Below are 25,148 nucleotides of genomic sequence, written 5' to 3' on the forward strand. Positions count from 1 at the left end.
ATGGACAAAAGTGGCAGCAGAGAGCACTAGGGTCAGACTGGAAACTACACTACTTCATACAGCAGCTAAGTACTGGAAGGATTGAGATTGTTTAAATAAAAGTAATTTACAAGCCTGTATGATTTTGTAACACCATTTAAATTCCCCTCCCCCTACGAAGTACCCCTTTAAATAGGACTTCAAAAAAGCTCCATACTGATGCCACATGGGAGGATTTATTTTTAAAGCCTTAATCAAGGGACGGTGTGGTATATGGTTGGTATGAGCGCATGGGCCATGAAATAGACGAGGCCTCCAACTAATGGTAAATTACACCTGGGAAAACCAGTCAGTAGTTTTAGCAACATAGGGGAGATTTATCAAAACCTGTGCAGAGGAAAACTTGCCAAGTTGCCCATAGCAACCAATCAGATTACTACTTTCATTTTTCACAGGCCTTCATTAAAATGAAAGAAGCGAGCTGATTGGTTGCTATGGGCAACTGGGCAAGTTTTCCTCTGCACAGGTTTTGATAAATCTCCCCCATAGTGTAGCAAAAATAACAAAGCAAAGAATACATTTCTTCCTGTGTTTGAGGTTGTAAATGGCCTCCACACAATATTGTGCCACTATGCCTGCACATACCATGATCAGGAAACTTGCATCCACTTGTTTTTTTCTTATACACAGAGGTATTTAAAGCGAATCTCCATCCACCATTCATATATGATCAAAGTTTGAAACGCAAAATCTGTAAATACATTGTCAAATAAGTGAGTACACCCTGGTATATCTTTTCATGTGGCAACACTGACAAAATGCCACTCTGCCACAATGTAGAGTGTGTGTACCGCCTGTATAACAGTGTTTGTTTAATGTTTGTGTTCCCTCAAAATAACTCAACACACATCCGTTAACGGGGAACTCCTCTGCTCAGCGTTTGGAACAAACTGTTCCGAATTCTGGAGCCAGCAACCAGGAGCTTATGATGTCCTAACCCCACCCCCTCATGATGTCATGCCCCCTCAATGCAAGTCTATGGGAGGGGCATGAAAGCCGTCACACCCCCTCCCATAGACTTGCATTGAGGGTGCGGAGTGTAATGTCATGAGGGGCTGGGGGTATGTCACGAGTTCCTGGCGCTGGCTCCAGCATTCGCAACAGTTTGTTCCAAACACTGAGCAGCGGAGTACCCCTTTTAATGTTTAAACCTTGGCATCAAAAGTGAGTACACCCCTAAGTGGAAATGTCCCAACTGGGCCCTAAGTGTTAATACACTGCTCAAAAAAATAAAGGGAACACTTAAACAACACAATGTAACTCCAAGTCAATCACACTTCTGTGAAATCACACTGTCCACTCAACACTGATTGACAATCAATTTCACATGATGTTGTGCAAATGGAACAGACAACAGGTGGAAATTATAGGCAATTAGCAAGACACTCCCAATAAAGTGGTTCTGCAGGTGGTGACCACAGACCACTTCTCAGTTCCTATGCTTCCTGGCTGATGTTTCGGTCACTTTTGAATGCTGGCGGTGCTTTCACTCTAGTGGTAGCATGAGACGGAGTCTACAACCCACAAGTAGCTCAGGTAGTGCAGCTCATCCAGGATGGCACATCAATGCGACCTGTGGCAAGAAGGTTTGCTGTGTCTGTCAGCATAGTGGCCAGAGCATGGAGGCGCTGCCAGGAGACAGGCCAGTACATCAGGCCTTTGTGCAAGGAGGAGCAGGAGGAGCACTGCCAGAGCCCTGCAAAATGACCTCCAGCAGGCCACAAAAGGTGCATGTGTCCACTCAAACGGTCAGAAACAGACTCCATGAGGGTGGTATGAGGACCCGACATCCACAGGTAGGGATTGTGCTTACAGCCCAACACCGTGCAGGATGTTTGCCATTTGCCAGAGAACACCAAGATTGGCAAATTTGCCACTTGGGCTCTGTGCTCTTCACATATGAAAGCAGGTTCACACTGAGCACATGTGACAGAGTCTGGAGATGCCATGGAAACGTTCTGCTGCCTGCAACATCCTCCAGCTTGGTCAGTAATGGTGTGGGGTGGGATTTCTTTGGGGGGCCGCACAGCCCTCCATGTGCTTGCCAGAGGTAGCCTGACTGCCATTAGGTACAGAGATGAGATCCTCAGACCCCTTGTGAGACCATATGCTGGTGCGGTTGGCCCTGGGTTCCTCCTAATACAAGACCATGCTAGACCTCATGTGGCTGGAGTGTGTCAGCAGTTCCTGCAAGAGGAAGGCATTGATGCTATGGACTGGCCTGACCGTTCCCCAGACCTGAATCCGATTGAACACATCTGGGACATCATGTCTTGCTCCATCCACTAATGCCATGTTTCACCAGACTGTCCAGGTCTGGGAGGACATCCCTCAGGAGACCATCAGGAGCATGCCCATGCGTTGTAGGGAGGTCATACAGGCACGTGGAGGCCACACACACCACTGAGACTCATTTTGACTTGTTTTAAGGACATTACATCAAAGATGGATCAGCCTGTAGTGTGGTTTACCACTTTTGATTTTGAGTGACTCCATATCCAGACCTCCATGGGTTGATAAATTTGATTTCAATTGATAATTATTGTGTGATTTTGTTGTCAGCACATTCAACTATGTAAAGAGGAAAGCATTTTTATATGATTAGTTCATTCATTCAGATCTAGGATGTGTTATCTTAGTGTTCCCTTTATTTTTTTGAGCAGTGTATTTAGTGTGGCCACTTTTTCCAGCACTGCCTCAAAGGGGTACTCTGTTGGAAAACGTTATTTATTTTTAATCAACTGGTGCCAGAAAGTTAAACAGATGTGTAAATTACTTCTGTTAAAAAATCTTAATCCTTCCAGTACTTATTAGCTGCTGAATACTACAGGGGAAATTATTTTCTTTTGGAACACAGAGCTCTCTGCTGGCATCTCTGTCCATTTTAAGAACTATCCAGAGTAGGAGAAAATCCCCATAACAAACATATGCTGCTCTGGGCAGTTCCTAAAATGGACAGAGATGTCAGCAGAGAGCACTGTGCTTGTGATGTCAGCAGAGAGCTCTGTGTTCCAAAAGAAAATAATTTCCTCTGTAGTATTCAGCAGCTAATAAGTACTGGAAGGATTAAGATTTTCTAATAGAAGTAATTTACAAATCTGTTTAACTTTCTGGCACCAGTTGATTTAAAAAAAAAAAAAATATATACAAAAAAAAAAAAACCTCGTGCTCCCCGACCTTCCATTTGAGGATGCCCCACTGATGTTCAATAGGGTTTGGGTCTGGAGACATGTCTGGCCAGTCAAATCTCATTTACCCTCAGCTTCTTTAGCAAAGCAGTAGTTGTCTTAGTGGTGTTTGGGGTCATTATCATATTGGAATAATGCATTGCGGCCCAGTTTCAGAAGGGTGGGGATCATGCTCTGCTTCAGTATATCACAGTATATGTTGGCATACATGGTTTCCCTCAATGAACTGTAGCACCCCAGTGGCAGTAGCACTCACGCATGTCTTGGTACTCCCCTGGTTGCAGCCACACACATGCTTGACACCATCTGAACCAAATTGGGGACATTTATCAAGGGATTTAGAGCTCTTTTTTTTTTGTTTACAAAAGTCATACAAAAAGTCGCATTAGCAAAGAGCTACAAAAGAACCTACGAAAGTAAATGTTTAAAATTTTTGGTCAGGGATTTATCAAGTGCAAAAGTCGCAAGTCCTCCAAAACACCCTAAATGTTAGCCAGCCCGGACCTGGCTTACAAAATTGCTTTTGGAGGGCAATTTATTTTTATATTTCCCACAGGCAGCCATGATCACGGTTCCATCAGGAAATGTGATATAACAACTGCACAAAGGAGCCCGGGCTGGCATCACTCTGCAGCCACCCGGGCGCCATCCGGTTCTAACCCCGCTACCCTAACTTAATGACGGGGGCACTGCTTTACATCCCACCCGCCCATGCTGCACATCTCCCATCTGTCTGCTACCTGTTGCAAGACTACAACTTCCAGCATGCCTTACAGTGAGGGCATGCTGGGAGTTGTAGTCTTGTAGTGGGTGGGAGACAAGGGATGGGGAGGGGGGGGGGGGGGTTATGTAAATCAGTGTCCCTGTCCCCTCATTAAGCTAGAGTAGGGGGATAGAATTAGATGGAGTCTGGGCGGCTGCAGAGTGTTGTCAGCCTGGGCTCCTTTTAACATACCTCCGCGCCGCAGAGTTTTTTTTCTAGTTCCTAATGTAATTTCACATTTCCTGCTGGGTCCCTTGATTGGCCGGGACCGAGCAGCCAATCATGGGACCCGGCGGAAAATTCTTACAGTATGGACTAGAAAAACTCAGCGGCTCCTTTATATGTTAAAAGGAGCCCGGGCTGACTACACTCTCTGCAACTTCCCGGGACTCCTGCAGATGGGCTGGGAGATGTGCTGGAGCCATCAATTTCATCCCTCGGCACTGCGGTACACTGAGGGATGGCATGCCCGAGTCCTGCACATCTCTCGGCCCCGCTGCACGAGTCCCAGGCGGCTGCAGTGTTGTCAGCCAGGGCTCCCTTTGCTACGGTGCAGTGGAGTTTACTGTAATGTCAAATTTCCCGCCGGGTCCCGTGACCTGGTGGGAAATATAAAATTACAGTAATTTCCTGAACACCTCTGGCCAGGGAGTGGAGCGCATTACCCCCGTTTCCCTGGCTTGCATGACTACAACTCCCAGCATGCTCTTACAGTAAGGGCATGCTGAGAGTTGTAGTTGTACATGGGGACGGATGACAAGCTTGTCACTCGTCCGCACATCTCCCGCGCCACATGACTACAACTCCCAGCATGTCCTTACTGTAAGGGCATGCACTGAGTTGTAGTTGTGCGGCACGGGAGATGCGCGGGTGGGTGACTAATGTATTAGCCTATAATTTTAAATGTTTTTTTTTTTTTTTTCCCCCTATGCTTTTTTTTTTTTTTTTTTATTTATGCAAAAAAAAAAAAAAAGTTCCCTTTATTTTTATTCTCAGCCAAATACCAACCAAGCAGCAACAGCCTGACATTACCAGGATGGGCGAGGACCATTGTTACTGGCCTGTTGGTACTGGCTCCTCCCGTCACATCTGTGGTGGTGGGTACCGGGGTATTAATTGGGGGTTAGCTCTAGCTGTTTTTGTGGCTAAGCACGGCTTAGTGATTGACTCAGTCTATTAGACAGCTTCCACTACTAAGCTTATCAAGTAAGTAAAAAAATAAAAACAGTTTAAAAAATATTTTATTAAAAAAAACTACCAAAAGCACTCGTTCACCGTTTTATGAACAATAAACCACAAAAACTCTGATCCCTGTACTCCTCTGAATCTAAAGTAATCCACAGGATACATGGATCTGAAATGAGAAGTAAAAAGAAAAAAAATTAGGGGTAAAAAAGGGGTAAAAAAAATGTAATGAACACATATCATATTTTTTTTTTCCAAAGCTGCAAATTGGTGTTCTGAAGTCATTTATTGGTTTTTGCTTATGTGAGCCAAATTTATCAACCCCCCTGTGATAGTATGATACATATGTCACCCATAAGCAAAACTAAAGCCAAAAAAATATGCCTACAGAACTCGCTTACCAAAGCAACGATGATAAATGTCCCCAAATAAGATTATCTTGTTCTTATCTGACCATAGGACATGGTTACAATTATCCATGTCTTAAGTCTGCTTGTCTTCAGCAAATTGATTGCAGGCTTTCTTGTGCTTAATCTATAGAAAAGTCTTCATTCTGGGACAACAGCCATGCAGACCTATTTTATGCAGTGTGCAGCGTATGGTCTAAGAACTGACAGACTGACCACCTGCCCCCCAACCCCCACCCCACAAATCCCTTCAACCTCTTTAGCAATGCAGGCAGCACTCATACAACTATTTCCCATCATAAGACATCATCTGGATATGAAACTGAGCATGTGCACTCAACTTCTTTGGTAGACCATGGTGAGGCCTGTCCTGTGAAACCGCTGTATAGTCTTACCCACTGGGCTGCAGCTCAGTTTTAGGGTCTTGGCAATCTTCTTGTAGCCTAGCTCATCTTTATGTAGAGCAACTTTTGCTTTGCCTTGAGGTGCCATGTTGGACTTTCAGTGACTAATATTTAGAGAGTGTGAGAGCAATAACAAATTTAAGACACCTGAGACCTTGTAATACTAACAAATCACATGACACCGGGCAGGGGAAATGGCTAATTGGGCCCAGTTTGAACATTTCCACTTAGAGGTGTACTCACTTTTGTTTTGCAGGGTTTTTATTTTTTTTGAAGGGACACAACTAGAGATGAGCGAAGTTACATCAATTCGTCACAATCTGCTCGGCAGTTGATGACTTTAGCCTGCATAAATGAGTTCAGCTTTCAGGTGCTCCTAGGACTGTGTCCACCTTTTTCAGCCCACCTGAGCAATGAGCACCTGAAAGCTGAATTAAATTATACAGGCTAAAGTCATCAACTGCCGAGCAGAGAGGTTTGGGACTAATCAAATCGCTGTAACTTCGCTCCTCTCTAGACACAACATTAAAACGCTGATATACAGGCTGTGCACTCACTACTTTTACATTGTAGCAGAGTGGCGTTTCTTCAGTGTTGTGACAACATATGTAGTAATAAATTTACAAAATTGTGAGGGGTGTACCCATGTGAGATACTGTAATTACACCCTTTGAAAGTTCGGTTTTCAGAGTTTCCAGCAATCTTTTCCTATTGTATTGCTGGAATATTTGCATAAGATTGGTCTAAGTTTCTGTGAGTAAAGATTCATTGTCAAGTACACAACTTCTACATATGACGTGAGTGTTACTGCAAAGGGTTAATCCCTTCCACTTGTGATGTCCCAGTATGGGATGATGTGGCCCCGTACAGAGTCCCTGCATGTCCCCAGGGCTCCCCTGCAGCATATCCCCATAATGGATATACGTTTGCCTCATTTAAAGGGGTATTCCCGTGGAAAACTTTTATTTATTTTCATCAACTGGTGCCAGAAAGTTAAAGTAGAAAAAAAAAAAAGTACATGCACCAAAATTAGTATGTTTTAAAATTGTCATCTTCTGACCCCATAACTTTTTAAAAAAAATTTTAAATTTCTTTTTACGTATATGGGGCAGTATGAGGGCTTACATTTTGCGCCATGATTGTTTTGATGAGGCTTTTTGGTAATTTTTTTTTTTTTTATAAAAAAAAGCTATTTTTAGGGGTATACAACGTAGCCAAAAATACGCAATTTTGGACTTTGAATTTTTTTTTACGTGTACGACATTGACTGTGCAGTTTAGGTAACATATTTTTATAGTTTGGACATTTACACATGCGGCGATACCAAATGTTGTTTTTTTTGTTTACATATTTAATTTTAAATGGGGAAAAGGGGGTGATTCAGACTTTTATTCAGGAAGGGGTTAAATCACATTTATGACTTTTATTTTTTATTTTTTATATTCATTTATTTATTTTTTTACACTTAGCTTTAGCAAATCTAGGACCCCTTTACTTTGTCTGCTCAGGAAAGGCAGAGCTGAGACGTACACATGTGGCTCTGGCAAAACCCAGGCCAGATTACTTTTCTTTCCAGCAGGAGCTGAAAAACATTAGCCAGGCTTTGACTACTCACTAACTGGTTTAAAGGGGTTCTCCGGTGCTTAGACATCTTATCCACTATCCAAAGGATAGGGGATAAAATGCCTGATCCCGGGGGTCCCGCCGCTGGGGACCCCCGTGATCTTCCACGCTGCACCCCGTTAGTCAGTCCCTGAAGCGTGTTCGCTCCGGGTCTGATTACTGGCGATCACATGGAGAACCTGCAGAACTTATGCTGCAGACAATCCATAGCAGTTCTTTTACATGCGACTCTAACCGTAGAACACACAATGACAAAACCCTATCAACGGAATGTTTCAGCATTTTACTAAAATTTATACCCTGCTAGCAGCTGGAAAAAGAAGGAAACCCTTTATACTTGCCTAGCGCTGGTTCCCACCAGCTACCCTTTTGACTGTGTGCTTGGTGCAGGACCTGCTGTCTAAGCCAATCACGGGACACTACTGCAACCATGATTGGCTAAGCAGACAGGTCTTGCACTAAGCGCTCATCTCAGAAGAAGATTGGGGGAGTGGGGCTAGTTAAATCTAGGCTTTTATTTATTTTTTCACCAAAGGGCCGCTCAAACAATACAGCGACTGTTCATGCATCTCTCCCTGTTTGACGCTTGGACTATGTAAAGGCTCTGTACACAAACACCGAAATATGAGATCAGGCAGTCTAATAGAGCCCCTAGGCAACTAAGATGCTTTTAATATCACAGGGGATGAGGGTGGAGAATATGAATATAAAACAGCACACTTAGGGTCGATTTAAAAAAAAAAAATTATATTTCACATTAAAAAGAAGAAAAAATATTCGCTCACACTGGAAAAAAAAACTGCAGCAGATTTTCAGATCCACAACATAAGAAAATGTTTCAGATATTCACATTTTATTTAATGCAATTGATTGAAATCTGCAGCGACCATACACTACAAAATCCATTTGGATTTGGTTGCAGACTTTAGGCTATTATACTGTAATTTCTTACTTTTTAAAGTTGCAGAGACAAGTCCTAGGTGTTGAAGGTCACACTATCCACCAACGGTTCAGTATGTCCAGACCAACAGTAACAAGATCTGGCTAGTCCCATGGGTTTATTACCTGTACTTCAGAAATATCCCATGTTGTGTACAGTTACGTACAGTTATTACTTTTTTCATTACATCATGCCTTTACATACTGTACAAGCGGGGAAGTTTTTTAAGGTGATTGTCACTCATCCTACAGAGCCTTAAATGACAGAAATCCATGTGACTGCCGTTCTGTACATTCAAATGTTGTGAATATTTGGTATTTTGAGTCACTTGCATTCCCTTTTGACAAATGTCGGAGTTATGTACAAGACAGACATTTTATAGAACTGTGATGCATAAAAGAGGTGTATATTCAACTTGATACATTTTCCGAAGGTTCTTTACTTGTACTTTGCAGGGCTATTTTCTTTTTACACTATGGAGCACATATGTGAAGTAAGCAGTTGAGTCTCTGTAGCCTATGTCCTGTATAGGTATGTGTATGGTGAAAAAGTAATATATTCCCTGGTCTTATCTGATCTCATCCCGTTAGTATGAATGAGTCTGTATTGGATGGAAGAACTATAAAAATTTGTGAATGAGCCTGCATTAAATTGTACATGGGGAACAAAATTACAAAGTAACTGTTCGATCCCTTACAATACTTCGCTCCTTTTTATACATGCATGTTTATATTGAATAGCTATGTACAATGTTTTAGTGCAAAAGAACTATATAGTATCGGCTGCATTAATATATAGCTCTTTAATGGACATTTATTGGGTTTGGCATGTTTCACCAGTATTTGAATATCTCAGCTGCTCAATTCCATCCCAAGGGAGTAGACTGAGGACTTGGCAAGTGCTATTTTTAACTTGTAAATCCAGTCATATCAGTTATGTAAGGTATACGTAATTCTTGTTTATGTCCTTTACTTGGTAGAAGCCTAACTGCATATTTTGGGTAAATAGAAGTTAAGTAATTAAGGAAAATTGAAGTAATAAAACTAGAAGAGTTTTCTGAGATTTGACATGGTTCTCCCAAGACCTATTTCCAGATTTAAAAGGAACTGCAGCACTACTGTATATCTGTTACTGCAGCTTACCCCTATTTACTTTGATGGGTCTAAGCTATAAGACACAACACTTGGTAGATTGTGGCGCTACCAAGCCCGTGAATTCTTTGTTCTTTTGATTGCTGGGGAGGCCAAAGATATGCTAAAAATGTTCAATCAATGGGCAAAACCCTGGTTTGCAATTGAGCAAGTTGGCCTAGATTCACATCATGTCTTCCTATCATGTTCAAACTATTGCCGTAGAGTTGCACTGTACGAAAAAAATCGATCTGTCAGGATCCTGTTTTAGGACAGAAAAATGAGTCTATCCTGTAAGAGAAGCTTGAAGACAAACCTATCCATTTCCATTGGGATCGAACAGACACTTTTTAACAATTACGGAAGCCCCATCGAAATTCACCTATTGATCTTGTGAAAAAAAAGTATAAAGGGGATGTATTAGGATAGTCAAACATGATTTAAAGGGGTAGTCCAGTGGGAAAAAAATCAACTGGCTTCAGAAAGCTAAACAGATTTGTAAATTACTTCTATTTAAAAATCTTAATCCTTTCAATAATTATCAGCTGCTAAAGTTGAGTTGTTGTTTTCTGTCTGGCAACAGTGCTCTCTGCTGACATCTCTGCTTGTCTCTGGAATTGCACAGAGTAGAAGAGGTTTGCTATGGGGATTTGCTTCTAAACTGGGCGGTTCCCAAGACACGTGTCATCAGAGCACTTAAAAAATCTTAATCCTTTCAGTACTTATGAGCTGCTGAAATTGAGTTGTTCTTTTCTAATTTTAAGTAGTTTACATATCTGTTTAACTTTCTGGAGCCAGTTGATATATAAAACATTTTTTCCTTGATAACCCCTTTAAACAATCCCTAATAGCTATATAATGGTTTTCCTTTTTATTTTGTAAATTTTTACTGTATATGTAAACTGAATACTTGCAATCAGAAAATGATCTATAGTTTTTATACTAATCATATTAAATTGTTTAGTTCTATGTTATAAAGTAATCCTGAAACAATAAGCTAATACTTTCTGTATCACAGAGTTAGGGTATGTTCACACTGCGGAATTCCGCGAACAAAGATTCTGCTTGGTGCCCGCCGCCGAAAATACTTTGGCAGCGGGACCAGGCGGCACTGCGCCGTCACCATTGACCGCTATGCAGTGCTCACGGAATTCCACGCAAAGAAAGAACATGTTGTAATTGTCCACCACTGAAATTCCCCAGTGTGAGCGGGTCTTGCGGAAGACCCATTCACACTGATAATGTTCACAGCGTGGAATTCTACTCACGGAATTCCGTAGTGTGAACATACCCTTACAGTAATAGGTGACACTGGTAGAAAAGACAAGATTAGGTCATTCACAATAGATGATGGACACAGCTCACAACTTCTCCTGGCTGTATAGGGCATACCTAGAATAATCTCTTCCATTCTAGTGAATGGAGTCCCCTCAAGTCTATTGTCCCTGTGTCCATGGGACGTGCTCAGCTCAGACCCCTCCTTCTTACATGTTGCACAAGGTTTAATCATCAGTCATGCTTCAGTCATCTATCTCTGATTAGTAAAAGGGAAAAAAAAAATCTGTGACACATTAACGAAGTTTTTACTGCAGGCAGTAGCTATATATACAGTAGTGGTTGACGTAGTCTTTAAACTGGTCAGTTCAGTTCTTATGTTAAACGGGCAATGTTAAAGTTGAATTGCATCGCTTTGAGTACATAAAAATAGTTAAAAAAACAAAAAATTAAACCCTTATAAATAAACCTGTCTTTACTATGTCTTATTTAGAACAAATTTTAGAATTTGTAGCTTTAAATTATGTATCATTATTTTAGTCATAAACTGTATGACCTTCCTGTTATTAACAGTGATGTTATGCTAAGTACAAAATGGGAGATTATCTTGGACAATTTTAACTATTTCACCAAATTGTTCATGTCGTGGACAAAAGCAACAAACTTGAAAACTGGTCAACTATAATATCAAGTATTAGAAAAAAAAAAATCTGGTTTCTTCCAAAAGGAGTGACACGATTCATGTGGGGGTAGAGTAAGGCTAGGTTCAGACTACGGAATTTCCGACAGAAATTCAGATGTAAAATTTCCATCAGAAATTCCGCTCGCTAAAATTTCTAGTGTAGTGAATGGTTATCCATTCACAAATTCCGAAGTGTGAATTTGTGAAGCGGAAAATCCGCTAGAAAATTTCCACCTGAAGAAAGGGGTTGCTCTTTCTTCAGGCCAAAATCCGCGTGGAACACATTGCAGTCTATGGGAGACTGCAGTGTCCGCGCGGTCCTAGCGCCGACTAATTCAGTTGGCGCAGGCGGAACTCAGAATCTCTGGGCGGAAATTTTCTGCCCGGAGATTCCGTAGTCTGAACCTAGCCTAACTCTGCCTAGTCACTTCAATGGAGCCAAGCTGCGCAGTGCCAGACATAACCAGAAACCACAAGGAATTTCTAATCCTTCCTACACTTGTTAGGCGAGGTTTCCACACAGCTTTTTTTTCTTGTACTTTTTTTTTTTTTTTTTTTTTTTTTTTTTAACTGCCACTTTCAAGTCCTTCCTATATATTTCCCATTCCTTTTGCCTACACATCTGGCTTTGACACAAACTATGCCAAAAAATAAAAAAAAGTGTATAAAACCTAGGCTTAGGATGTTGTTGACATACCACATGTGGACATAAAGTGTATTTCCATACTCAGAAGAGATGGGGTTAACATTTTTTTGGGTGCTTTCTCCTATTACCCCTTGTGAAAATGAAAAATTTGGGTTAACACCAGCATTTTAGTGAAAAAAAATCTGTTTAATTTCATGTCCAACTTCTACAAAAATTAATCAAACACCTGTGGGGCCTTAGGGCTCACTGTACCCCATTGTTACATTCCTTGAGGGGTGTAGTTTCCCAAAAAGTATGCCATGTGTGTTTTTTTTTTTTATTTTTTTTATTTTTTTTTTTATATGCTATTCTGGCACCATGGGGGCACCATGCTCCTTCCCTTCTGATCCCTGTAGAGCACCCGCAGAGTGCTTTACATCAACATGAGGTATTTCCATACTCGAGAGAAATTGGGTTACAAATTTTGGGGGGCTTTTCCTCCTTATACCCCTTGTAAAAATGAAAAAAAAAAGTCACTGCAAAGAATTTCAGATTTTGAGTTTTCTCTTCCACTTTGCTGCTATTCCTGTGAAACACCTAAAGGGTTAGCAACAAACTTTCTGAATGTCATTTTGAATACTTTGCGGGTTGCAGTTTCTATAATGGGGTCATTTTATGGGGGTTTTCTCACAAAGGCCTTCAAATCCACTTCAAACTGAACTGGCCCCTGAAAAATTTAGGATTTTAAAATTTTTCGAGAGAATTTGGAAAATTGCTAAACTTTGAATGTCTTCAAAAAGTAACATGTCAACTCTATGATGCCAACATTAAGTAGACATATTGTATATGTGAATCCATATATAATTTATTTGGGATATCAATTTTCCTTGCAAGCAGAAAGTTTCAAAGTTTCAAAAAAATGCAAAATTTTTAAAATTTTCATGAAATCTTGGAGTTTTTCACCAAGACATTATGCAAGTATAGACGGAAACTTAGCACTATATTAACCCATTAAGGACCCAGACCATTTTAACCTTAAGGACTTGGCCATTTTTTTTAACATCTGACCACTGTCACTTTAAACATTAATAACTCTGGCATGCTTTTACTTTTCATTCTGATTCAGAGAGAGACTTTTTGTATTTTAGGATTTTAGAATTGACGACTTTTCGTTAAAATCGGATGTGTAAATGGAAAAAAAAATTTTTTTTCACTAAAGTGCAGTTTTCTCCCCAAATTTACAATTTTCACAAAGGGTAATGGGAGAAAATGCCCCCCCAAATTTGTAACCCCATCTCATCTGAGTATGGAAATACCCCATGTTAGGATGTAAAATGCTCTGCGGGCGAACTACAATGCTCAGAAGAGAAGGAGTCACATTTGGCTTTTGGAAAGCAAATTTTGCTAAAATGTTTTTTTGGGGGGCATGTTGCATTTAGGAAGCGCCTGTGGTGCCAGAACAGCAAAAGATACCCACATGACTTACTATTTTGGAAAATGCACCCCTTAAGGAACGTAACAAGGGGTACAGTGAGCCTTAACACCTCACAAGTGTTTGACGACTTGTTAAAGTTGGATGTGTAAAGGAACCCTTTTACAAGGGTTAATTGGAGAAAATGACCCCCAAAATTTGTAACCTCATTTTTTCTGAGTATGGAAATACCCTATGTGTGATCGTCAAGTGCTCTGCTGGTGCACTACAATGCTCAGAAGAGGAGGAGCGCCATTGAGCTTTTGGAAAGAGAATTTGTTTGGAATGGAAGTCAGGGGCCATGTGCGTTTACAAAGCCCCCCCCCCCCCCCCCCCCGAGGTGCCAAAACAGTGGACCCCCACACGTGACCCCATTTTGGAAACTACACCCCTCATGGAATTTAATAAGGGGTGCAGTGAGTATTTAAACACCACAGGTGTCTGACAGATCTTTGGAACAGTGGGCTGTGCACATGAAAAATTGCATTTTTCATTTTCACGGACCACTGTTCCAAAAATCTGTAAGACACCTGTGGGGCGTAAATGCTCACTGCACCCCTTAATACACTACACGAAGGGTGTAGTTTCCAAAATGGGGTCACATGTGGGGGGGGGTCCATTGTTCTGGTGCTATGGGGGCTTTGTAAACACACGTGGCCTTCAATTCTGGACAAATTTTCTCTTCAAAATCCCAATGGCGCTTCTTCTCTTCTGAGCATTGTAGTTTGCCCACAGAGCACTTTACATCCACACATGGGGTATTTTCTTACTCAGAAGAAATGGGGTTACAAATATTGGGGGGACTTTTTTCCTATTTTCCCTTGTGAAAATGAAAAATTTTGGGTAACACCAGCATTTTAGAGAGAGAGAATTATTATTTTTTTCATTTTCCCATCCAACTTTAATGAAAATTCGTCAAACACCTGTGGGGTGTTAAGGCTCACTATACCCCTTGTTACAGTTTCCAAAATGGGGTCACATGTGAGTATTTTTTTTGTTTGTCGGAACCACTGCAAAATCAGCCACCCCTGTTCAAATTGCCAATTTAGGCCTCAAATGTACATGGTGCGCTCTCACTCCTGTGCCTTGTTGTGCACCCACAGAGCATTTTACGCCCAAATATGGGGTATTTCCGTACTCAGAAATTGCATTACAAATTTTTTTTTTTTTTTCCTTTTACCGCTTGTGAAAATAAAAAGTATGGGGCAACACCAACATGTTGGTGTAAAAATGTACATTTTTTTTACACTAACAGGCTGGTGTAGCCCCCAACTTTTCCTTTTCATAAGGGGTAAAAGGAGAAAAAGCCCCCCAAAATTTGTAGTGCAATTTCTTCTGAGTACGAAAATACCCCATATGTGGCCCTAAACTATTTCCTTGAAATACGACAGCGCTCCGAAGTGAGAGCACCATGCGCATTTGAGGACTACATTAGGGATTGCATAGGGGCCGACATAGGGTTATACATAGGGTATTCTACACCAGTGATTCCTAAACAGGGTGCCTCCAGCTGTTGCTAAACTGCCAGCATGCCTGTGGCTGTCCAGAAATGCTGGGAGTTGTTGTTTTGTAACAGCTGGAGGCTCCGTTTTGGGAACGCTGCCATCCAGCAGTTTCAAAACTACAACTCCCAGCATTACTGACAGACCGCGCATGTTGGGAATTGTACTTTTGCAACAGCTGGAGGCACACTGGTTGAAAAACCTTCAATTAGGTTCTGTTACCTAACTCAGTATTTTCCAACCAGTGTGCCTCCAGCTGTTGCAAAACTACAACTCCCAGCAGGTACTGATCGCCAAAGGGCATGCTGGGAGATGTAGTTATGCAACAGCTGGAGGAACGCAACTACAACTCCCAGCATGCCGAGACAGCTGTTTGCTGTTTAGGCATGCTGGGATTTGCAGTTTTGCAACATCTGGAGGGCTATAGTTTAGAGACTGTATGGTGGTCTCAACTGTAGTCCTCCAGATGTTGCTTGGCAACTCACCGGCTTCCGTAGGAGCCAGCCGCACGACATTGCCGCCCGCCGATCACCGTCGTCCGCTGCCTCCGGATGGGTAAGTGGATCTTCTGCAGTCAGTCCTCTTCAGTTTCCCCGTACTGCCCGGCCTATTGTGGGTGGGCAGTACGAGGAAACCGAAAGTTAACCCCCCGCCCCCGATCTGCTATTGGTCGTTGCTTCTGGCGCCTCCTATCCATTCAGGGGGATTGTGGGGGTCTTAGACAACCGTGATCCCCCTTATATTCCGGTCACCGTCACCATAGACCCGTATGACCCGGAATCTGCGCAAATCACAGGTGCAATTTGTGCCGATCGCCAACATGATGACCCCTCCCCCCCCCCCCCCCCCTGGGCTTTTGCACGGGGTGCCTGCTGATCAATATCAGCAGTCACCCGGTCCGGTCCCTGCCCGCCGTGCGGTGGAGACCGAAATTGCCACTGGCGTATGGATACGCCCTGGGTCTTCAACCCCTTTAGGACATAGGGCGTATGGATACGCCCTGGCTTCCTGGTACTTAAAGTAGAATATGTCACGAAAAAACAATCTCTGACACAAATTCATAAGTAAAAGCATCCCAGAGTTATTAATACATACAGTGAAGGTAGTCAGATTTGCAAAAAATGGCTGTGTCCTTAAGGTCAAAATGGGCTATGTCCTTAATGGGTTAATAGCGATTTGCGCTGATAAATTTAGACCGAAACTATTTTTTGGGAAAATTCTGTGAATTGGCCTAATTGCAGTTTTCTAAAATTCGCTCATCTCTATTCGCAATTATATAATATTATATATTTTCAATTTATTTGTTCACAGTACTATAACTTTTTTTGCATGACTCACACGTGCCGACAGGAAACCAAAGGAAGTATGCATTTAGCTGGTGGAGAGAAACCCTGAGTTATGGTTAAATATTAACATGGGTCCATGATCTGAGCCAGCACAGACCAGATTGCCTAATGTTATACTTTCTGCAGAGTAAACAGCACAAGTCTTTTTCATATTTACCTTATTGGAAATTCTGATCTCCTGATGTCGTAACCAAGTGATAAAATATACTACTAATATATAAAATGGAAGATGTTGCAGGTATTAGAAGGTATTTTAAGAAGCACATAGGCTAGTAGAACGTCTTGAAGTTCAGAAGGTATCCTACTGTTGTATAGGGAGATCCTAAAAAGCCTGTAGTGCCCAAATCAATTCATCCTTGATCATAAAGATTTATCAAACCTTATGCCAGGAAACAATGGCCCATTGCATCCAATTAGATTGCTTAATTTTTTTAATTTTTATTTTTTTATAAAAAAGCCTTTAAGAAAATAAAAACAAAAGCTGAAAATGGATTGGTTGCTATGGGCAACTGCTTCACTTTGTTTTGACAAGGGTTGATAAATCTCCCCCGCATCTGTTTAACCCCTTAACGACGGCTCCCGCGATATGAAGCGGTGTCGCGCTGCGACCACTCATCACATTGCGTCGGTCCCGGCGCTCATAAATGGCCGGGACCCGCGGCTAATACCACACATCGCCGATCGCGGCAATGTGCGGTATTAATCCTTTAGAAGCGGCGGTCAAAGCTGACCGCCACTTCTAAAGTGAAAGTATCCCGGCTAGTCAGTCAGTCAGTGAAATCGCGGCGTCCCGAACAGCTTACAGGACACCGGGAGGGCCCTTACCTGCCTCGTCGGTGTTCGATCGACGAATGACTGCTCCGTGCCTGAGATCCAGGCAGGAGCAGTCAAGCGCCGATAGCACTAATCACAGGCGTGTTAATACACTCCTGTGATCAGGATGAGAGATCAGTGTGTGCATTGTTATAGGTCCCTATGGGAACTATAACACTGCAAAAAAAAGTGTTAATAAAGGTCATTTAACCCCTTCCCTAATAAAAGTTTGAATCACCCCCCTTTTCCCAAAAAAATAAAAATAAAACAGTGTAAATAAAAAAAAAAACCTATGTGGTATCGCCGCGTGCGTAAATGTCCAAACTATAAAAATATATAATTAATTAAACCGCACGGTCAATGGCGTAAGTCCAAAAAAGCATATTTTTGGTCACTTTTTATACCATTAAAAAATGAATGAATAAAAAGAGATCAAAAAGTCCGATCAAAACAAAAATCATACCGATAAAAACTTCAGATCATGGCGCAAAAAATGGGTCCTCATACCGCCCTGTGAGTGGAAAAATAAAAGTTATAGGGGGTCAGAAGATGATGTTTTTAAACGTATAAATTTTCCTGCATGTAGTTATGATTTTTTCCAGAAGTACGACAAAATGAAACCTATATAAGTAGGGTATCATTTTAACCGTATGGACCTAAAGAATAATGATAAGGTGTCATTTTTACCGAAATAGGCACTGCGTAGAAATGGAAGCCCCCAAAAGTTACAAAATGGCATTTTTTTTTCTTCGATTTTGGCGCACAATGATTTATTTTTCCGTTTCGCCGTGAATTTTTGGGTAAAATGACTAATGTCACTGCAAAGTAGAACTGGTGACGCAAAAAATAAGCCATAATATGGATTTTTAGGTGGAAAATTGAAAGGGTTATGATTTTTAAAAGGTAAGGAGGAAAAAACGAAAGTGCAAAAACTGAAAAACCCTGAGTCATTAAGGGGTTAAAGCAAGGTTCACATCATGTTAGACACAGCTCTAAAACAGTCCATTGAACCTCAGCCCCAGAGGCATGCCATTGATTCCATTTAACAGCTAGACTGGCACTGTACCAGAAGCAAACTTGGATAAAAAAAAACACGGTAGCAGTTCTGTTATCTATACATTACTAAATTACCAGGGTAATAATAAGAAATTGTACTTCTGGCATGCGGGGAGTTGTTGTAGTTTAGTAACAACTGAAGCTGTAATGTTTGTAAACAACTGTTAGAGCAGTGTTGCCTCCAGCTGTTTTAAAATTACAGCTCCCAGCATGCCCACACATCCTTTATCTGTAGTTTTGCATACAGAATAGAAATCTCCTATACTGGATACCGGTATGCTTTACGGCCGGTATCCAGTATGCTGTAAAATCTAGACTAGTCTCTCTGGCTAAAAGACAGGCGACCCCTAGTGGTAGCTATTTTGAGCTTGAATTTCAGGTGAAAATTTACATTTTTTTTAACAGGTGTATATTGTGAAATGTCATATTAGGAGTCCTGCAATATATGAAAAGTTTTTAACAAGGACAGTACCTCTTTAAGTTTTATTACCCAGCATAACGTGCCTGGTACACCTGGAAACAGGTGATGGAGCCCTGAGACAGACATTGGGAAGCCACCCTATATGTGCACACCTAGGTCCAAATATGGACACCTGGAGACATGGCAGAATTCCCTGAATATACAGTATATGGATATTCAGTGACTGATTAGGCCATTATTGGAACATGAAACTCTAACTAGTTTTACTCGAATTATCTCTGAATTATCTGTCTGACTTACATAAGGAAGGGTATTATAGCTTTGAATTTACATATATATATATTTCAATATAGATTGAACTCGATGGACTCTGATCTTTTTTTCAACCTTATGAACTACACTGCTCACAAAAAATAAAGGGAACACTTAAACACAATGTAACTCCAAGTCAAGCACACTTCTGTGAAATCGCACTGTCCACTCAGGAAGCAACACTGATTGACAATCAATTTCACATGCTGTTGTGCAAATGGAACAGACAACAGGGGGAAACTATAGGCAATTAGCAAGACACCCCAAATAAAGGAGTGGTTCTGCAGGTGGTGACCACAGACCGCTTCTTAGTTCCTATGCTTCCTGACTGATGTTTTGTCACTTTTTGAATGCTGGTGGTGCTTTCATGCTAGTGATAGCATGAGACTGAGTCTACAACCCACACAAGTGGCCCAGATAGTGCAGCTCATCCAGGATGGCACATCAGTGCGAGTTGTGGCAAGAAGGTTTGCTGTGTCTGTCAGTGTAGTGTCCAGAGCATGGAGGCATTACCAGGAGACAGGCCAGTACATCAGGAGACGTGGAGGAGGCCATAGGAGGGCAACAACCCAGCATCAGGACCGCTTCCACTGCCTTGGTGCAAGGAGGAGCAGGAGGGGCACTGCCAGAGCCCTGCAAAATGACCTCCAGCAAGCCACAAATGTGCATGTGTCCACTCAAATGGTCAGAAACAGATTCCATGAGGGTGGTGTGAGGGCCCGACGTCCACAGCCAACAACTTGCAGGACGTTCTGCATTTTCCAGATAACACAAGGATTGGCAAATTCGCCACTGGTGCGCTGTGCTCTCCACAGATGAAAGCAGGTTCACACTGAGCACGTGTGACAGATGTGACTGGAGACGCCATAGAGAATGTTCTGCTGCCTGCAACATCCTGCAGCATGACCAGTTTGGCAGTGGGTCAGTAATGTTGTGGAGTGGCATGTCTTTGGGGGGCCGCACAGCCATTGGGAGGTAGCTTGACTGCCATTAGGTACAGAGAGGAGATCCTCAGACCCCTTGGGAGACCATATGCTGGTGCGGTTGGCCCTGGGTTCCTCCTAATACAAGACAATGTTTGACCTCATGGGGCTGGAGTGTGTCAGCAGTTCTTGCAAGAGGAAGGCATTGATGCTATGGACTGGCCCGCCCATTCCCCAGACCTGAATCTGATTGAGCACATCTGGGACATCATGTCTCTCACTCCATCCAACAATGCCACATTGCACCACAAACTGTCCAGGAGTTGGCGGATGCTTCAGACCAGGATATCCCTCAGGAGACATCTTCCACCTCATCAGAAGCATGCCCAGGCATTGTAGGTAGGTCAGACGGGCACGTGGAGGCCACACACACTACTGAGCCTCATTTTAACTTGTTTTAAGGACATTACATCAAAGTTGAATTAGCCGATATTGTGGTATTACACTTTGATTTTGAGTGTGACTCCATATCCAGACCTCCATGGGTTGATAAATTTTGATTTCCATTGATGATTTTTGTGTGTTTTTGTTGTCAGCACATTCAACTATGACAAAAGTATTTCATACGATTAGTTCATTTATTCATTCATTATTTTTTTGAGCAGTGTATGTTACTAAGTCACTTCATGTCCTTTTTATTAGTATGTTTTTTCCTTTTTATTCTACATGGATAATTGATACTGTAGCCATTAATAGGGTGAGCTACTCTGGTGATGTAGGTTAATATTCTCTAGTCCTGGAGTGAGTCAGAACTACACATCACTTGGAATCTGTTATTTTAAGACGACAAGCTGCATGGCAACAGGTTTTCATTATGAAATCTACATTTTTAAAAACCTAGTCACCCAATTTATTTTGACAATAATAAAGATCAGAGAGTATCATGAGGTCAATATCAAGCATTCTTTTCAAAGTGATTTTTCCATACTTATATGGATGTTGTATATATTTGTCAGAGCTAAGTGTTTTTGATTTCCAGCTCCAAACACCCTGTATAGATATGAAATTAAATAAAAACATTCTGGTGGCCTGCAGCCACCACTAGGGGGAGCTTTTTTTAAAGGGGTTCTCTGGTGCTTACACATCTTTTTCCCCTATCCAAAGGATAGGGGATAAGATGCCTGATCGCGGGAGTCCTGCTGCTGGGGACCCCTGGGATCTTGCACGCGGCACCCTGTTTGTAAACATTCCCCGGAGCGTGTTCGCTCCGGGTCTGATTACCGGTGACCACAGGGCGGGCGGCATGTGACGTCACGCCTCCGCCCCTGTGTGACGTCACTCCTCCGCCCCTGTGTGACGTCACTCCTCCGCCCCATAAGGCAAGCCTACAGGAGGGGGCGTGATAGCTCCACTGGTCCACTAAGTGTCAGGCTGAGTCCTGAGTGGACTTCTGTTTTTGGTATAACTTGTTCAAGTGATAAGTATTAACGAATAAAGTATGTTTTGAATGTGAATAAAATGCAATTTGGTAACCTTGTTGGTTCTTGGATCTTTGTTTAGGTGTACCTGTCATTTGCCAAAACTTTTTATATTATGTACAGAACATGTTTGGTTAAAAAATTTGTATATTTGTAGGTGAAAAAATGCTGTGTGGGTAGGACAATAGGGCTCTGTAGGCTCCTGGATTGTAAATCCACCTGCAATTATCCTGCTGTGTGAGCTGGGAGAACATCACAGAGCCTTTGTCCACAGAGCCCTGCTTGTCCTCCTGTGCAAAGAGCCCTGCTTGTCCTCCTGTGCACCCCCGAACACGCTCCAGGTAGTGATTACAAACGGGGTGCCGCGTGCATGATCACGGGCGTCCCCAGCTGCGGGACTCCTGCGACCAGGCATCTTATCCCCTATCCTTTGGATAGGGGATAAGATGTCTAAGCAACGGAATAGCCCTTTAAACATCGCTGGATAGTTCGCGCTGATGCTCCCTGAGCCTGCAGGACAGCTTGAATATCTTTGGAACTAATTTGAGGCTGCTTATCCACCATCCGTTTAAAGGAGCATCACATGCTTCAAACGATCTTAGTTTTCCACAATTTTGAAAGGGTGCCAATACTTTTATCCAGACCATTTTTGGAGTTTGGTGTGACATTATGTCCAATTTGCGCTTTTTTTTTATTTTTATTTTTATTTTTTTTTTCTCTCCCTTTTTTTGGTTTAGTTCCAATACAAACAAAGGGAATAAACATTTTGTATAGCAAAACATGTGTTACTGCAATCCTTTTTTTTTAAAAACACTTCATTATCTTGAGGAATTTCAGGGGTGCCAACATTTATGGCCATGAGTGTATACACGCCTCTTAGTTAACTGATCCCTACAGCCCTGTGGTATTGCAGTTTAAAAAGTGGTTTCTTTTGGTTTAGTTATAGGGAGAGATTTCTCACTCAAGGCCAGTGGGGTAGGTGGAAGCCACTGTCCAGATGACTCGTGGTTTAGGTAGCATTAAAGTAATGACAGGTCCCCTTTAATAGACCATAGTTTTCACCTTTTTTGGTCTTTATTTTCTTCTGTATAACATACAAATGTCTTTTTCACTTACAGAATCCTGGTTTAAAACTGCTCAAGCCTTTTCTGTGATCTGTTTTGGGTGATGCCTGAAAAAACCCTTTGGACACGGCATGTAGGGATGGAAGCCTTGAACAGTGTAGGCAGCACAGGGAGCTGTGACAGCATGGAAAGCATTTCTTCTAACCATTCTGCATTTGTAAGTAGTATTTTAAGGATTTTCCTGCCTTTATAGTATATATCTCTGTGGTTTATATCTTCCTTTTTAAAATGATCATTAACTTCCATGTGGGTAAGGCACATGAGTTATGAGTATAAATGTTAATGGTATTGGGCTTAACTGTTGTCTTAGAAAGCAAATGGAGAAATAAGGTATTCCAGCATCTCGTGCAGATTTAATGGGGTTTTGAACCCTATGTAACTTACTAAGCAGAAAGCTTTTTGCCCAAAGGTTTTTATATACCATAGTCAAATATTGGCTGTCTAAAGTGAATCTGCTTCCTGAATTTTTCCTAACAGGTAATTCTGGGGGGAGAGGAGGGTTGGATGAGTTGGATTTCAACTACCTGACCCTTTTGTACTTAGAGACAAGCCACCCAGAGTTGTCTGGCCATAGCTTACCCCTCCTCTCTCCATTAAGAGATTGGAGAAGACAGCTGTTAGCTAACAGCTATAAAAGGTGTATGGCCACCCCTAAAACATTGCATGTTAGACAGACCCTTATCTGTCTAATTTCCTCCTTGCAGTAAATAGCACTGAACTTGGGCACAGATGTGTTCCCTGCCTGCAGCAGCCAAGCACAATCTTAGCTGCTCAATGATTAACCTGTTCTGCAGCAGGAGTTATCATAGAATAAAGTCCAATATCGCAAATATGTATATTTCTTTAGTAATCTTTAATATGTACATAGAAATACAACAACAGATTCTAATGCTATTAATAACCATTTACCTTTGCCCCTGTTGAACAAATAATCTTCCTGTAAATATGGATTGGTGTTTGCTCAACTAAGTTGTACTCACAGTGAGCAGGTCATCTAATAAGAAAACATGACACTTTATAGAAAATATTAACTTAATGATCTTGTGGATTTGAATAGGCTGTGTTGTGCCTCGGCTAATGCAGTGTAAGTAATGCAATATATTAGTGAAACTAGTTAACTTTAGGTTTTATCCAGAGATGGAGTTACAGAATGTTTATGGTTAACCCTTTAGAGCCTGATTCTATTTGGGGTTGCTAGTGTGAGTCCATCAGTAGTGACCAATATGGCTTCCTGTACAATAGAGATGTACAACCTATAAGGCTGGCCCCATAGTTTTTAAATATTTTACTAATTGGTAATTATCAGAAACGGACATTCCAATGTGTGGTTAGCCAATGATATGTATCTTAGGGTCAGCAGAAACAGTTTTATGGCAGCGTGTGGTATTGACTACTGGTTGAAGACCTATTCTGATGTCCTTTTGATGTAGAAGTAGTTAAGTATACTGCTTGTTTTGTGTTTAGTGTACTGGATGCTTTAGCAAGAAGAAACAGGATGTCCAGCGCAGGTTCGTGAAATGGAAATTCTTTATTCAAACAGCATAGTTGCCATAGGAAACACACAGGATTCAGTAAAGTGACGCATTTCGGCCCATAAGGCCTTAGTCATACATTTATGCATTCATGTATGACTAAGGCCTTATGGGCCGAAACGCGTCACTTTACTGAATACTGTGTGTTTCCTATGGCAACTATGATTGAATAAAGAAGTTCCATTTCATGAACCTGCGCTGGACATCCTGTTTCTTCTTATTTGTTTGGACACGTCCAGTCCAGTCCGGGCGCACCTGTGAGAGTGAGTTGGAATACACCACTTGTCTTTACTGGATGCTTTACTCATACCAAGAATGGATAAACCCATGCACTGTACAGCTATTATATTGTATCACTACACTGCTGACATTAATCTCTCTTAACCTCTTAAGGACCAAGAGCGTTGCACATGAGCTTTATGAAATGGTTTACCTACTTTTTAAATTTGGATTTTAAAATATGGTGGCATAAACTGTTTGTAAAAGTGAATCTTGACGTTGACATTTTACTTCTAGGGTGCGTTAACATGAGCAGATTTTGTTTCAAACTCTCAGCAGGTTTTCCGCTGCAAGTTTGAAAGGGACGGTCTGTCTCTGCTGTGGAAAATTCGTTGTAGACCTCCATTGAAGTCAATGGGGTCTGTAGCGGATTTTCAACAGCAGAGATTCCACTGCCGAAAATCTGCAGCAGAAAGCCCACCCCTTTGAAATTTGCAGCGGAAAACCTGCTGCAAAATCAGCTTGTGTGAACGTACCCTAAGCCAGGATGTTTAGTCTCTGCATTCAGTTAAGAATTTATGGTATAGGGTCACAATATGGATACCAGAATGAACACTTTACTGGTCAAAGCTGAAAGGAAAGAGTAGAACAGTTTCCAGATCTACAATAAGACTATAAATGATATAATAC

The 25,148-nt window shown here is 41.7% G+C and overlaps 1 protein-coding gene across 10 annotated transcripts in view; it reads left to right on the forward strand.

Annotated features, from left to right (window-relative positions):
• The window catches only part of C2H1orf116 (chromosome 2 C1orf116 homolog), a 42,552-nt gene that overhangs the window by 10,648 nt on the left and 6,756 nt on the right, over positions 1–25,148 (forward strand). For 4 of the 10 annotated variants that reach the window (XM_056560701.1, XM_056560695.1, XM_056560692.1 and 1 more), the window contains exon 2: positions 22,702–22,864. In XM_056560701.1, the coding sequence (XP_056416676.1) occupies positions 22,751–22,864 (114 nt within the window). In that variant the 5' untranslated portion in view covers positions 22,702–22,750. Of the gene's footprint in view, positions 1–203; positions 305–511; positions 753–9,004; positions 9,081–15,755; positions 15,790–22,701; positions 22,865–25,148 lie in introns of those variants that run through there. The other 6 variants (XM_056560694.1, XM_056560697.1, XM_056560700.1 and 3 more) reach the window with 6 other exon arrangements.

The sequence above is a fragment of the Hyla sarda genome, chromosome 2, assembly GCF_029499605.1.
Source record: "Hyla sarda isolate aHylSar1 chromosome 2, aHylSar1.hap1, whole genome shotgun sequence".
NCBI classification, from domain to species: domain Eukaryota; kingdom Metazoa; phylum Chordata; class Amphibia; order Anura; family Hylidae; genus Hyla; species Hyla sarda.